The sequence below is a fragment of the Vigna angularis genome, chromosome 6 (assembly GCF_016808095.1).
Source record: "Vigna angularis cultivar LongXiaoDou No.4 chromosome 6, ASM1680809v1, whole genome shotgun sequence".
Taxonomy (NCBI): domain Eukaryota; kingdom Viridiplantae; phylum Streptophyta; class Magnoliopsida; order Fabales; family Fabaceae; genus Vigna; species Vigna angularis.
Genome location: NC_068975.1, coordinates 37,351,714 through 37,367,499, shown reverse-complemented (window position 1 = coordinate 37,367,499; position 15,786 = coordinate 37,351,714). Strand labels below are relative to the sequence as shown.

The 15,786-nt window shown below is 30.7% G+C and overlaps 2 protein-coding genes across 3 annotated transcripts; one reads left to right on the top strand and one right to left on the bottom strand.

Annotated features, from left to right (window-relative positions):
* The first annotated feature begins 4,557 nt into the window (after positions 1–4,557).
* On the top strand, positions 4,558–6,700 carry LOC108342109 (G-box-binding factor 4). Of its 2 annotated transcripts, XM_052879510.1 has the most exons (5): positions 4,558–5,003; positions 5,121–5,192; positions 5,355–5,384; positions 6,228–6,309; positions 6,464–6,700. In XM_052879510.1, the coding sequence occupies exons 1-4, from the start codon at positions 4,704–4,706 to the stop codon at positions 6,306–6,308; spliced, it is 483 nt and encodes a 160-aa protein (XP_052735470.1). In that variant the 5' UTR covers positions 4,558–4,703; the 3' UTR covers position 6,309; positions 6,464–6,700. The 2 variants fall into 2 exon arrangements, with proteins under 2 accessions (XP_052735470.1, XP_017435304.1); XM_017579815.2 differs by having other exon boundaries at positions 4,561–5,003; positions 6,228–6,700.
* Positions 6,701–8,562: 1,862 nt separating this feature from the next.
* LOC108342285 (bidirectional sugar transporter N3) lies at positions 8,563–10,245 on the bottom strand. The gene is made up of 6 exons (XM_017580036.2): positions 10,059–10,245; positions 9,796–9,832; positions 9,500–9,713; positions 9,225–9,386; positions 9,022–9,141; positions 8,563–8,948 (listed from the first exon to the last, which is right to left on the bottom strand). Exons 1-6 carry the CDS (start codon positions 10,108–10,110, stop codon positions 8,694–8,696), a joined length of 840 nt encoding a protein of 279 aa, XP_017435525.1. The 5' UTR covers positions 10,111–10,245; the 3' UTR covers positions 8,563–8,693.
* Between the last annotated feature and the right edge of the window lie 5,541 nt (positions 10,246–15,786).

The window sequence follows — 15,786 nt, the reverse complement described above, 5'->3', positions numbered from 1 at the left end:
CCTATGTAAAAATATCACATTTTATTTAAAAGCATATATATATATATATATATATATATATATATATATATATATATATTTTCCTTAGTACAATCTAATTAAGAAGTTCATTTATCCAAAAAAATTCATATAAACATTTTAATTTTCTTGCTATGACCTGCAAGAACCATTCACCCATAGAAATGATAATTAATGGTTTGCTACCTCGTAAGTGTAAGAAGGTAAGGTGATTTGACACAAAATCATTTAATTTCTAAAAATAATAAATTAATTTTCCAATAGTGAGGTGAAGTATCATCCTTCCACCACATGTCAAGAAACTAACATGCCTTTTATATGTTCCGGTTTGATTAGCTTAAACCAACTTGTTTTTTTTAATTGCAAAATCTGTATAAATAATTTATTTTAACATTATAATTGACCCAAATATAAATTATTAACTTGGTTAATAAATTACCGATATTGTGAATCCATTTTCTGTATTTTCTTGTAGTATCTCTATCAAGATAACCATTTTAACACGTAGTTTGAAAAATAGTCTAAATTAAAACATTAACTTCATTAATAAATTATTGATACACGTTTATATTCTATGTTTTCGAAAACGCTAGAGATATATAACTTAATAGGAGCTTTTTAAAATATTGTTTATAATAAAAACACTTATATTGAGTTCATTAATTTTCTAATTAAACGGAACATATAATGATTGGATGTATTAAGTTCAATTCATATTTGATGTTTATGAAACAAGAACATTTAAAAACTAATTTTTTTATGGGCATTTATGTTACAAGAGCCTTTAGACATCCACTTTTCTAGAAGTGTTTTTCTGATGTAATAAATTACAATTTTATATTCAAGAAAAAAATTACACTATGTTTGATGATGATTTTCTTTTTTTATTTATACAGTAAAAGGTTAAACTTCAAGTTTAATGAGTTTTATTATCGTAAAACACTAAAAAATTACGATAACATAACTTTTTACAGTAATTACTCACGAAAACACAACACTTATTTTATTTTATTTTATTTCATAAATAATTATTCCAAATTATCTTAGGAGTTTTGGGGCTTAACTCAACGCATTCTAAAAAATGAAAACAATCTACGATACTCTGCAGGCTGTAGATGAAAATATAAACAAGACTCTCCTTTATTAAAGTATAAAGATATATCTAGATAAACAATAATACAAGTTTTACTATAATAAAGTAATGATATATTTTACTAAATCACAAAAATATATTAAATTTGTTATTCAATTTTTCCTATGTGATTATTTGTCTTAATTACGTAAGTAAAAAGACACAAGTATAAATATATTATTAGTACATATTATATAATTATTTTAAAACAAAGGAATACATGGACAATAAGCAATGAGTGATATATAATTATGCAAAGACAAAAATCAAAATTTTAACACAAGAATAAGAAACTTATTAAGAGAAATTATATATACAATAACCAAATTACGTAATATTGGTTGTAGATTATCTGTATACTTATATACATAGATAAAGAAGGACATCTAAAACTGATATATATCAGTGTAATAACTCCTATATGTTTAGATGAAAATTTTCTCCAATTATTATACTAGTCTAATTTTATATTTGCCGTCAAGTTTTTCTTTATTAACATAATTATAAGTTATTATTTATTATAAGTTACTTTTTGTGTACTTAATTTTTGTACTTTTTTATGACACTTTTATATTTAAACATATATACATAACATAATCAACCTACATGAGATGATTTAATATATTTTTTTATTTTGGGTTAATCTAATTTTTTTATGTGATAATATAAAAAAAATTATTAAAATTTTGAGAGTTTTTTCTTAGATTTTTTCTCTTCATGTTATAGATCTCGCTTAATCTTATAAAATTGAAATCTATACATAATATTTCATGTAAATATCTTAAATGTATATTTATGTTTAATATGAAAGAAATCTCGTGTGACTAAAACATTTATCACTTTTTGTGTCATTTTCCTTTTTTTTTTACTAATACAGAAGATATTTTTCTTCTTCTTGGATATTTTAGGCTTAGATTTAAAAAAAAAAAAACTTATAGGAAAATTTTATCTCTTTTGATTGACATACTCAATTCATACGAGGAACAAAAGATGTAAGCCTTCATATTAAAGTAATTTATAAAATTATTATTATTATTATTATTTACACTCATTTTTTTAACAAAAATTCATACAGTTCCACGCAGCTTTATCAGAAACTTTTAAATGATAATATTCTTACCAAAATTATCATTCATTAATAAGCTAATGATCAATGCAATTTAAAATATGAAAAATCAGGATAAAATTATTTGTTTCACCAAATCATTATGAAGAAAACTATTCTTATTTTATATAATTTTTATTAATTATATAGAAATAATTTAAATATTATTTATCATATATTATATGAAATTACATAAAATTAAATATTTTAAATATTTAGAGATTAATTTTGTATAAAAGGTGGGTACTAATTATTATTTTTAATTCATTTTACTATTCATTAGTTTTTTCAATCATGTTTCAATTGTTTGTTAGCTTTGCATTATAATGTTAAAATATTATTAAAAGTAAAATAGAAAAGTAATTTATGTAAAAGAAAAATCTTTATGACTAAAGATGTTTAGTGAAATAATTAAAATCTTAATATTTATTTCTCAAACAAAAACTATGATGTCGTAAAGTTTAATCATCTCACTGTAGTTATTCAGCTTTTGGCAGTTACTGTTAATGAAAACGCGTTTAGATTTTCATGCACCTTTAATCCACTTTTCATCAATCATGTTTTATTTTTTCCTTTTGTTGAATGTGACATGCTGCTACTAATTTATTAGCTGATATTAATTTATTGCATTATTGTAAAAAAAGAATAGTACAATATTAATTGGTTTCTGCCGACTTTCTCTTCCACCAATCATTTATTTTTACTTTCTTTTTTTTATAGGCAATAAAAATATAATAAAAATAGAGTATTAAGGTAATCAAATCTTTTCACATAGTATCCTGTTACACGTTTTATAACTATTAATATTATACGTACATGTAATAATACAATATAAAAAAAAACTTATTTAGAAATAGAACTAAAAGATTTGAAATGTGATATTTAAAGTATGTAAATATTGTATATTTACATACTTTAGTGTTATTTCGCTTGTTTGCAACAAGTTAAGTTTTAAGCAAAAGTGTCTTATTAGTCTTTTGTAATCGTTTCAATAAATAAGAAGGTTTTCTTTTACATGCATGCTTTGTGATATTATTAAAATTGCAAGAACATGTCCTTTTTTTTCTTCATTTAGAGACATGTATATGTAAATACCTTGTTTCTACAGCAATATCAACCATCCTCACTGATATACTTCTTGTGAATTTAATTCATTTTACATTATTTACTCTGATCTACATTAATTAAGATAAAAAAAAGCTCATAAAGTTAAAAAATTATTCATTGAAAAAGTTTAAGATATTAAAATACTTATAAAAACTCTGTAAACCAAGACTAGTTTATAGATATCTTTTAACATGTTGACTATCTTATTTTTAATAATATATTCTTAATAATATTTAAAAATTCTTTTACTAAGATAACATATGAATTTAACTGGTTTCGTAATTTAATTATATTCACTAATTATGTATTTGTGAATCAAAGCAATTGTATTAATATCTAGTTTTTTTAAAAAACATTATAAAATTATGTATATTTATTCAATTTTAATATACGAAAATATTTATGTTATTAGTATTATTTTATAAAAATAATAACTTATTTAATTCTTTTATAAATCATTTTTTTTAGAAAAAAATATATTTCTTTTCAAACTGTAACGTGTTTATTATATTTTACACGTTAAAACCAAAAGTAAATTAAAAGCTTATTTATATAATATTTTTTTAAATAGTTTATCTAACATTATAAAAAAACAATTTTTTTTATTAGAGAATAAAAAATTAATCTTGTGTCATAAAATTCTTAAACTATAATTTTTTTAGATATTCAACATTATAAAAAAATATTTGAGTAAAGAAAAAGGAAAAATAAATTATACAAAACTTGAAAACTGTTAAAAAAATATTGTAAAACAAATAAAAAGAATAACTAAAAATATATATTAAAATTGAATTAATTTAATTTTTTTGAAGAATTAGCTCCACTTAACTATGTTCCTATCTACTTTACAGGAGACTTTAGGGAGTAAAACTTTAGAAAAACTCCTATTATATGAGCTAGACAAATATAATTTAGTTTTAAAAGAAATAAGAATCAATCTATAACACTTCCACCAACCACCACATTTTTTCTCCATTCACCAAGTATACTTCCAATATTAAATATCCATTATTATCATCATAAACATAAATAAATAAATTACCTTTTTTTCTTTAGTTGTATATGTGCCGTAGGAATTACAAAATATATTAAATGTTATACAGGTTGATGTATTTTGAAATCTTGCGGAGCAAAAATGGAAATTAGAAAGTAATATTAATGGTTAGTCTGTGATAGAATTTATTAATAGTTTTTGTTACAGAAGAATAAGGTTTAGCGTAAAACAATATAGTTGTGATGTGTTGGGGGGAAGTGAAGAGAGTTTGGTGATTATTTATTCCCTATTCTCTATTCTGTATTCTCTATAATAACTATCACCAAACACGGAAATCAGAAGAGGACATGGCATCGTCGAAGGTGGTGGTGACGACGAATCCCGATGTGGCGCCGCCGCAGAGTTTGATTTCGAGCCAGGTATGGGACGAGGTGGTCGGGGGCGCTGAGTCTCAGGACATGGCAATCAGCCTCCACGATTTGTTGTTGACCTCCGTTGCCGGAAATGACGCCGTTCCGCCCTCTCACGGGGGAAGGGGAAAGAGAAAGGCCGTGGAGGAAGCCGTCGTGGATAGGGCTACTCTTCAGAAACAGAGAAGGATGATAAAAAACAGAGAATCTGCCGCTAGGTCCAGGGAACGCAAGCAGGTAGTTTTTTTCTATTTCCTTTTCTCTTTTCTCTTTTTTCTTTTCAATTTTATTTTATTTTTTTATTTGAAACTTGTTCGGCGAGTGACAGTTTGTGATGATGTTTGTTGTTTCCAGGCTTATACTGTTGAGTTAGAGTCTTTGGTTACACTTCTCGAGGAAGAGAATGCTCGATTGTTAAAGGAAGAGGTTCGTTTCCGCCTCATCTTCTTTTTTTTTATTAATTTATTATTATCAGCTGTGAAAATCTGGTTTTTCTTGGTTGATTCTTTCTGGAGATTTTTGTGCTTTTTTTTTTTGCTTAATATATGATTCGTGAGTTTATGAAATATTGGGTGTTGTTATATGCAGGCTGAAAGGAGAAGGCAGAGGTTCAATCAGGTATGCACAGTATCCACTTCCTTTCTGTTTCAACCTGGGTGATGTTACTGTATTGGTGTAATTCTTGAATGCCTCAAGAAAACAAGTCAACTTTCATTTATTTGCTTTTATAACTATGAATTGAATGCTGAATTCGAACAACTACAGTTCATGGGGTGAGTCAGCCTAGCAATTGTAATAATGTTCACGTTTTAACTGCCTTTCAATAGGTTAGGTTTGATCAGCTGCAGCATACAATTGCAGTAGCAATGTGAAGGGTACAATGCACCTATCCATATAATTGCAGTGGTTAGATTAGATTAGGTTAGGTTTAATCTCAATTTCTGCTTTCTTTTGGGATCACTTGCCTTCTTACTGATCTTTTAAGTCACCCGGATGAACTACCACTTCTTTTTTGGCTCATTCTCTCAGATCATATAGTCTTGTGCCCACTAAATTGTCTTGCCTACCATTCTTGATGGATTATTCAATCTCACTGGCACAGCACTTTTGATATACTCTTGAATTAATTCACATGTGCCATGTGTCAGTTGTCCACTTATCCTTGGAAAGGTATTCTTGGAACTCTTAGACCTGCTACATACAGTGCATCACTTCAATACCTACATTTACATCTCTTGGTTGAATATGAATCGGGGATCAGGAGTAATATTATTGTTTCTAGAGTTTAGAGAGTGAAGTGAACTCCCTCTTTTCTTACAATTGTACTAAGAATGGCTTCGACAAGTAATGGTTGGGCAACAAACCCACAAGGCTTTAACTTATATAAGGGTATAATTACCTTTTAAGTGGTTGCTGCATGTCTGTTAATGTGATCAGTCTCCTTTTACTCTTTGTGTGCAGCTCATGGAGTGTCTTGTTCCAGTTGAGGAGAAGAGTAAACCAAGACGAATGCTTCGGCGAGTGAATTCAGCCCAGTGGTGATGTAATATGCTGCTAGTCCTGACGGACTAGTTTTGAAGTCCTAGTGTAGATACCAAACATTATGGATGATAGTGTTAAAGGGTAAATATGAAACAGAGAGAAAAAGATTTGAAAGGTTAATTTATACACACATAGCTTTGCTGATTATTTTGCAGGATCATTCCAAGTTACATTGCTGCATAGAGAAAATGGCTGCAGCCAAGAAATATTTGACTAATTTGATTGAAGCTGAAGCTAAAGCCAAGTAATGTTTTAATATATCTGGGGGATGGGAGTTGAAATTAGAATGTATGAGTAATGTTAGATGCTCTGGTTTTTCATGTTTTAGGGAGGAAACACTGATAAACATGGACTATGTATTGTAAGTTTCATATATAATTTTTACTGCAAAATGCCTATCTATTCTGCAATTTATTTCTTCAAAATGTAAATATCATACTTTCCAAATCGTAAACAATGGTTGAAATTGGTTTATATTTAAATATATGAAACATTTAATACTTTTTTTTTTCTTTGTTTATATTTGAGTTAAGAGAAAATATGTTCTTATTGACAAGTTATCTAACCAATATTTCAAAACTTAATATATGTTTTAAATTAAAAATGTAATAAAAATATTAATAAATTACATTAACCACTCATGAGATTTGTGAATTAAACATTTTTAATTTGTTTTTATATCCTTAATCTTCCCTTGCTTAATTACTTAAAACATTATATTTGCAATGTTTTTACATCATACTAATCCCTTGATTGTTTGAATTTGTTCCTAAAATTAATTATTATTCAAAGATTTTCTTGTAAAAACTTCACACATAAAAACAAGAAGTAAACAAAAAATGTGGTAAAACAATTAAAAAAACAAAATTAAAAGAGATGGACTTAATTTTTTTTTTAGTTTTCAATGTAATAAAAAAAAGGTTAAGGACTCAATTAAAAATAAAAAATAATACTTTGACATATGTTTGCTTTTCACACTCAAATGACACGATGGATCTCACTTTTTTTTAATACTAATTAAGGATGAAAGGATAATTTTGGAAGAAAAATTGAAAAATAACGTTTTAATTGAATGTTTTTGTCACGTGAACGTATTGTATCAGTACCCATTAAAAATATTTATTTATGAGAAACTGCAAACATGTATGAAACTTTGCGAATAAATGTAGTGAAAAATAAAAATGATATGAATAACTATTAATTTAAAGAATTTTTCTTAAAAAATAATATTAATTGAATTAAATATACATGTATAATGTTGAATTGTGTTCCTTAATTAATATCTTGAATTAAGTAAATAAAATTTGTAATTTAGTGAAATTTAAACGGACCATTGCCCAATACAGGCACATTTGTGTATATAGTTTTAAGTTGATTAAAATATAAAACTGAATAATTTAAAAAACATATATATATATATATATATAACATGTCCCAAACCCACCCCGTTCATAGCCATTCATCCCCTGGACATTTTTCTTGTATCCTACAAAAAGCTAAGTCACGCTTTTTCTATTCTGAAAATTATTTTTCAAAATCTAAAAGATTATACTCCTAAATTTATGGAACTTGGGTGTTTTTGTCCTATCGAAACCCATATTGGACAAGTGTTTTTGGGCTTCAATTTTCATCAGATTGAGCCTTTAGGCTCAGATTCAGCATATAATAATAATAATAATAATAATAATAATAATAATACTCAGATGTTCATAACGACGTGACGATGATTGTATAATTAAGGGATATAAAGATTATTTTAGTTTTTGTTTTCAGAAAGAGATTGTAGCGTTATTTTGTTGTTTTAACGTTTATGATCATAAACGTGTGACAAAGTGTAAACCTCGTATTTGATACTAACAGTCATCAACTGATACAATAAGCTAACAAAAAGGAAGGAAAAGGAAACACCTTTCACTTTTTCATGCACAAACAACCTTTTGGGTTTTAACAGCCACCATAAATACACCACAAAATGTTTGCTTTATTTCTTTTTGCGCCATCCTTTAATTTTGCATATAACCCATCTCGAGGCTCATCTGTTTTGAAGTTGGATTTTCGTTCATAAAACCAACCACAATGATTTTGAAGCTTAACTAAGAGAACTCATCTCAAAAAGCTGCGTGGATCATATTAATTAATGATTTTCTTTCTTAAATTTCGTGATGTTTGTTAAAGCATCTTTGATTGCTGCTGTTAGTTGTCCTTTAACCCGTAAAAGCAATGGAAGTATTGAGAAAAAGGAAGTAAAAATGAGTTAATCAGTAAAGCTGAAGCATATCTTGATTGATATTAAGGTTTGAACAAGCATAACATAAAGATGATAGAATGATTCTGCAGCAGCAGCAGCAGTAACAACAAAGTAGTGGGTAGTGTTATTTATACGTATCACAGAGGGCAATCGTTGGTTTCCACGGTTTTCCCTTGTGCATCGTCCTCTCCACCTTTATTATTATCTTCCAGTGATAGTTCATCTTTCACTGCAGTTGAGAACACTTCTGGAGGGCCCAATGGATTCACGTCCACCACAAAGGTTGTCACTGCAGCGTCTGTCGTTACGTTCTCCTTCGCACCACGATTCCTGTAAATGGCATGTAGCAACATCTGAAGCAGTCCCAGAGCTAGACCCCCCACATTTGGCAGCTGCAATATAGTAATCAAATTAATATATCTGATTAAGTTGTTACTAATTTTATGTAATGGTATAGGCACTTACGGCAACGCACATGTCCTTGTTAAAGAAACCATAAGCGAGCCACATTATGGCATTCAGTAAGAGGGAAAATGACAAACAGAAGGGCATAAATTGTACACTCTTCGTTCTTATAACTTGTAACTGCACGCCAATAATTAGTTAGAGTATTGCAAATTGACTGCCGTGTAACTTCATCTCTTGGTGGAATAGAAAATTTTGCTTACCACTACGCTCAGAGGTGCTGCAAATACAATCACTGAAACCACGTCACAAATCCATCCGAGGACTTTCACTTGATCGGAATCATCGACGGCGAAACGCGTGACCAAAACGATCAAGGCCAAGGACCCAAAGTTCATTGCAGCAAGTAGCTTAATGGTTAATTTCTGTGATTAAAGAATGGCGTAGGTGTGATGGGTAATCAATAAGCTAGAATTTATGGAAAAAGTTTTACTTTTTTTGGGTTGAGGCACACATCAATATATATATACATATATACCTTGGCATCCTTATCTGCATACTTTATGAAGATGACAATGTAGATGATCTCTATCACACATCCAAAGGAGTTTATCGAGACAAGCAAAATGGAATGTTTGATGTTGAATGATGCATAGTACAACCAAAGTGAAGAGCTGAATAATGCCACCAAGTAAGGTAGACATTGGAAACTTTGGGTGGATTTCTTTTTGTAGATTTTCTGAAACGTTCGCCTGAGAATTCAGGTAAGGGAAAATCAAATTAAATATATTTAAACAGAATCAGGAAATTTGATAGAGATAATCGTGTACTTACGCCGGAGCCAGGTATACCATAAAGGAAATGATGTTTCCTGAACAATTCAAAAGGAGAATGTGTGTTAGTTTGTCTTTATCAGAGATGATTCTAAATATTGAGGAATATGGTATTCTCAACAACCATATGTGGGAATGAATCTGTGATCAACCAATAACTCAACTATCATTTACTTAAAGAACATAGTGCAAGAAAAGAAGAAAGACATTAAGCAAGTGATGATGAAAGATAGAGATGATGAAGATTATGGTGTGTGTGGTTACCAAATATGCCAAAAGTGGCTGCGAGAGGATTATGACTACCCAAGATGGCCATGATATGACTGACTGGAGGTGTTGTGAGGGTTTATCCCAAAGCAACCCTCAATCTGTCAATCTGGTGCAGGTTTGGGAATGAGGATGTGTTGTTGCAACTCCTTCTATTTATACAGAAGTGAGAAAATAAGAAAAAAAAAAGGCGTGGAAATTGGTATTATTGGTGAGGGGAATGAGTGAGAAGCTACTACTGCGTAATGAAGTCATTCAGGGTTCGTGAGGGATTAATCTGTTTTAGTAGGTAGCGTACCCAAAAACCATTTTGCCTTGGTGGCAGTTCATTTCTCTACGTGAGAAATTTGACATCTGTATAAATTTTGCAAAGCCCGTGAATAACATGGTGACACCTGCCATGCAAACTCTAAAGGGATGTATTCACGACAGCATATGCTTTCTGTTAGGAGTATCAAGGGGGAGGTTTTTGACCGGGGAGTCAATGAGCAATGAGATGTGAGTCCAACCTTATAAGAGATTGACACCACTCTTTACCCAAAACCTTAAGGCAATGAGTTAATGGATCTTCCCACTTATAAACCACTCTACTTTCTCATTTATCTCCAATGTGGGACTTAGACTCACACTTGGATTCCCAACAATCTCCCCCTCAAGGGTGAGTCATTGGTACACTCCCTCTACAGCTCCCCCTTCAGCGGAAGCATCCCCTTTCAACCACGAGTCGCCCTCTATACCGCCGTTCATCTTAACGGGTCTCGCTTTCCTGGAACCCTTGCCAGGAAGACTTTCGATATAGGGATCATTACCCTCGTCTGAGCCTTGGTCACCAACACCAACCATCGGCTCTGATACCACTGTTGGGTATCAGTCATACAGCACAAGCACACACAACTAAAATAGAGAAGAGAAAAAAAAATACCGATGATAGACAAAATGGAAATTTTATACTACTGAAAGAAATTTACAGCACATCTCTCTTTCACTAAAGAACTTCTCAAAATTATGAGAATTCAAGAAAGGAGATAAGAAATGAGAGAATGGGATGTGTTACAAAGGGGGCAAGGGGTTTCTTTTATAACCACCTTGCCATACCACTTAAGAAGTTCCCACCAATGTGGGACTTCATTCTTCACAATCTCCCACTTGAAGATTTTGATGAAACTAATCAAATCTTCACACCATTTTTGCCTTCACGTTGCTCGTTAAACTTTCAGTAGAATCGAATCTCCGAAACGCAATACAACACCCGATCAATATTTCACTGCTCTCCACCAAAACCTGCTACGAACCTACTAACCACTCCCACTGCTTGTGCAATGTCTAGGTCTTGTACACATCATAGCAATTACAAGGTTGTCCACCACTGATGCATACGGTACTCGAGACTTCTACATCCTTTCCGCTTCATTGCTAGGACTCATACTTGAGGATAATTGATAGGAGATGGGGTAAAACTGGCTTGCACTCTTGCATGTTGAAGCGCCGCAAGACTTTCAGTAAGTTTTACTTCTGAGAAAGCCAAATCTTCCTATCTTTTTCTGTCTCGGTAAATTTGCATCCCTAAAATCTTGTTTGTCGGTTCCAAGTCTTTCATATCAAACTCCCTAGCCATTGTTCAACCTACAAACCAAGTTTTCTTGTTCTTCAAAGCCTTCTGGTTGGAGCATCATTTTATTCTTGCTTAACAATAACCTTGTGAACGGTGAAACTCACAGGCAATACCCCTTCACATTGTTAGCATATCCAAGCACTTAATTCTTTCTCCAGTTTCAAGCTTGTGCTTTAGTTTCCTTGAACTGGTAACAACACATTTGACTTCCTCTTGATGTAATACACTCAAACTCCTGGAATAAACTTTGCTTCTCCTAGGAATAACTCCGGTGATTCCCTTACATCAGAATGAACCAAGTCTTCTTGTGTTTTCTTTTCTGGTAGTCAAACTAGTAAACCTCGATCTATGTTTAAGCCCGGGTACAGATTACGTTCTGCCTTGCAAACTTCACTCTGACATTTGTCCAAGTACGATGTCACGTCAACACCGCTTCTTCTTGACTTGTCGATGTAACCATTGCATTAGCCTTTTGCAACGTATCTCCCATAAGCATATGCCATGATCTTCTGAGCTTTTATGACTTACCAGACCTCCCTTCTTTCTCACAGAATATTTTCATCCTCTGAGGTATTTGCCATACAACCTTGTGAGGTTGATGCCTCAGAGTTCTTTCTTCCACTCTTCCCGTGCCAACATTCTTTCTTGACATGCCCCCTCTTACCACAATTGTAGCATTTGAGATGCTTCTTACTTTGAGATATATCATGGGACTGACTCCCACTAGACCCATATTTCATTGATTTTCCTCTCATCATCACCAAAGCTTGTGTTTGCTTTGAACTTTCCAGCATGTCTTCTTTGTTCCTTCGCCTTGATTCTTCTTCAAGAATTGCTCCGGCAACATCCTCAAAGTGTAGACTACCTTCAATATTATTATTCGTAATATTCATGATGAGTTGATCATAAGAGTCGGGTAAACTCTGCAGTAGAAGCTCCGCGCGTTCATTTTCAACTATGTTGAAATCAGCCGCTGATAGTTGGGCAAACAAAGTGTTCAGATCTCCCTTGCTGTTTCTTTTTCCGCCACACTGGATAACACTGAATCTGCCATTGATAGGTGCAAATTCGCGATGGCGTTATTGTCAATTTCTTTCCACTTCTGCTCTCCAGTAATAACTCTTTTCTGATGTGGAAGATCGGATTAAACCGCAACCACAGAGCATACTCAGAATTTTACCAACACGGTTTTTGACCGGGGAGTCAATGAGCAATGAGATGTGAGTCCAACCTTATAAGAGATTGACACCACTCTTTACCCAAAACCTTAAGGCAATGAGTTAATGGATCTTCCCACTTATAAACCACTCTACTTTCTCATTTATCTCCAATGTGGGACTTAGACTCACACTTGGATTCCCAACACTTTCATCACACTCCGTGTCGACATATAGACATCTCATGTATATTAGTAAAAGTTACTGGGTAATCTGATAGCGTCCAATAACTGGTGAAAACAAAAATGTTTACTTATACCATATTACAAATGAACTTTAAGCTTACAAATGAACTTTAAGCTTTATCCCATCCCAAATAACCAGCTTGTAACGTGATATTTATATTATAAATTGGTTTTATCAATATTTATATTATAAATTGGTTTTATCTTTAGTTGATGTGAGACTTTCAATACTTTCTTTCTATCACAGTGCTTGCATTCAAACCATAGCAAAGCAAATTAGCATGAGATTTTGACACTTTCTTTGGTCTTGTGTTGGTGTTTTGTCTGATAGTGTGAGGTAGCTGTTAATGTGTGAAAATTGAAGGTTTTCTTGTGTGAGAGGCATCTGGTTTTTTTCCCTTTGAAGGCTTCCATTTCTTCTGGTTATGCAAAAGGTACAAAATAAGATACCCCATCAACATATTTGTTATTATTTCTTCAATCAACAGTTCATTGTTACTGTTGTTGAATCCCTTTTTCTCACTCCCATCTTTCATACTAACAATGCTTTGACCAATGCTTTAGAAAACAAAAAGAACTCTGTAGCTGTGACTAACCATGGTTCTACTAAAGCTGATATTATGGAAATACGAAGAAAGTTCGGTGTAGTTTCAATTGTTACAAAATTGAATTCTAGGATGAAACATCCCTCATGCATGTTGTCGTTTGATTCACAGTGACACTGGTGATTTTCAGTGTTCTGCTACATATCATTAGTGTTTGGCATACAATATTTTACTTACCTTCAAGGGTGTAATCAACTAACAAACTCATTAATCTCTCTTTCTTATCTTATTACCTTAAAACTGCACAAATATTTTAGAATATTTCCCTTATTGATTATGAAAATTCATGGAATTTCTGGTTTCATAGACATAGGATAGGATAGGTTTAATCGTGTAAACTTCAATCAAATATTGCTAATTTTGTCGTAAGAAAAATTGTTTTAGTAATAATTAATAAAGAAATAAATATTACCTATAAATTCCTATGATTTTTTTTCATATAAAATTGGTCCATGTCTTGATTAAACTTTGAAAATTTACACTGATTTTATTTTACTAATTTTTTTTAGAGTTGATATCGGTAAGATGAAATTTATTCATTTTAGCAAAAGGTAAAGATTGTCTTATTACTGCACATTTTGTACATTATGTTACATTAATTTTAAAGTTATATGAATTGTTTCATTATGGAGTCTATATCAATTATTTATTAATTATTTATTATGTCATGTGCGTGTTAAATATTTGAATATTTCTCTTTGTCATTGTTCATTTTAGAGGTTTGTTAGGTCAAACAAGATACGTCAAAGTAACCATTTAAGTAATTAATATATATTAAATATAATCACTTGCCTTTTTATTTCATAATTGTATTTATAATTTTTGGGATAAGTTTTAGATTAACAAAAATCTAATTATAATCCAATTGTTAATAATTACACTTTGTTCTAAGTTAATTGGTGTTAGTAGTAATTTTTTTATACTTAGACTGTTCGATCCATCAGTAATGGTTGATCGTCTAGTTACTTGTTTATAGTTGACAGTCCAGTTATACGATATATACATACATATATATATATATATATGGGGTTTGCTAATGCGTGTAGGCCTGTTTTTCAGTTAGTACATTTTAGAAATGTGCATCGGATTTTAGTAGACAAAAATATCCTTATATATCATGGATTCTAAGTTTTAAGGTTAAGGGTATTTTAATAATTTTTATTCTCAAAACTAAAAAAAAAAAAAAGAAACCCACAAACCCTTCACCTCCCTCATTCCTCTCAATCCTTTCTCTTTCATCTCTCTCACTCCAACATTTTTCTCTGTCATCCTATGTAGCCCCAACTGAAAAAAAATCAGAAACGCTGGCGGTTAAACAATCTTACAAAAAATGATTTTATAATGAGTTTTCATTTTATAATTTTTGTCTTATATAATTTTATCCAAATTTCACAAGCATAAAGGAATTGGTAATTGACCTCGAAAAAATCAGAAATACTCGCGGTTAAATAATTTCTTACAAAAAATGATTTTATAATGAATTTTCATTTTATAATTTTTGTCGTATATAATTTTATCTAATTTTCACAAGCATAATGACATCCGAAGGAATTAGTAATTGGCCTGGAGGGTTTTTTTTAGAGATGATGATTCAACATATGCAGATAATGAAATTAGAAAGGTTAAGATGGTGAAATTGAAGAGATCTTGAATGAACCTTTGCCTCAAGTGTTTCTGATTTTTTCAATTTGGACTACAGTAGGGATGACAGAGAAAATGTTGGAGTGAGAGAGATGAAAAAGAAAGGGTTGAGAGGAATGAGAGAGAAGGATTTGGGGTTTCTTTTTTTTAGTTTTGAGAATGAAAATTATTAAAATACCCTTAACCTTAAAACTTAGAATCCATGATATATAAGGGTATTTTTGTCTACTAAAACCCGGTACACATTAATATATATATATATATATATATATATATATATATATATATATATATATATATATATATATATATATATATATATATATATAACTGTTTATACAATAATTTATTTGGAGTTTTACATACGAATAAAAATTATGTTCATGTGATATCAAATGAAAATATATTTTTTTGGTATTTATGAAAGACTTGTTATTTGACAAACACACCCCATTAATCTTGTCA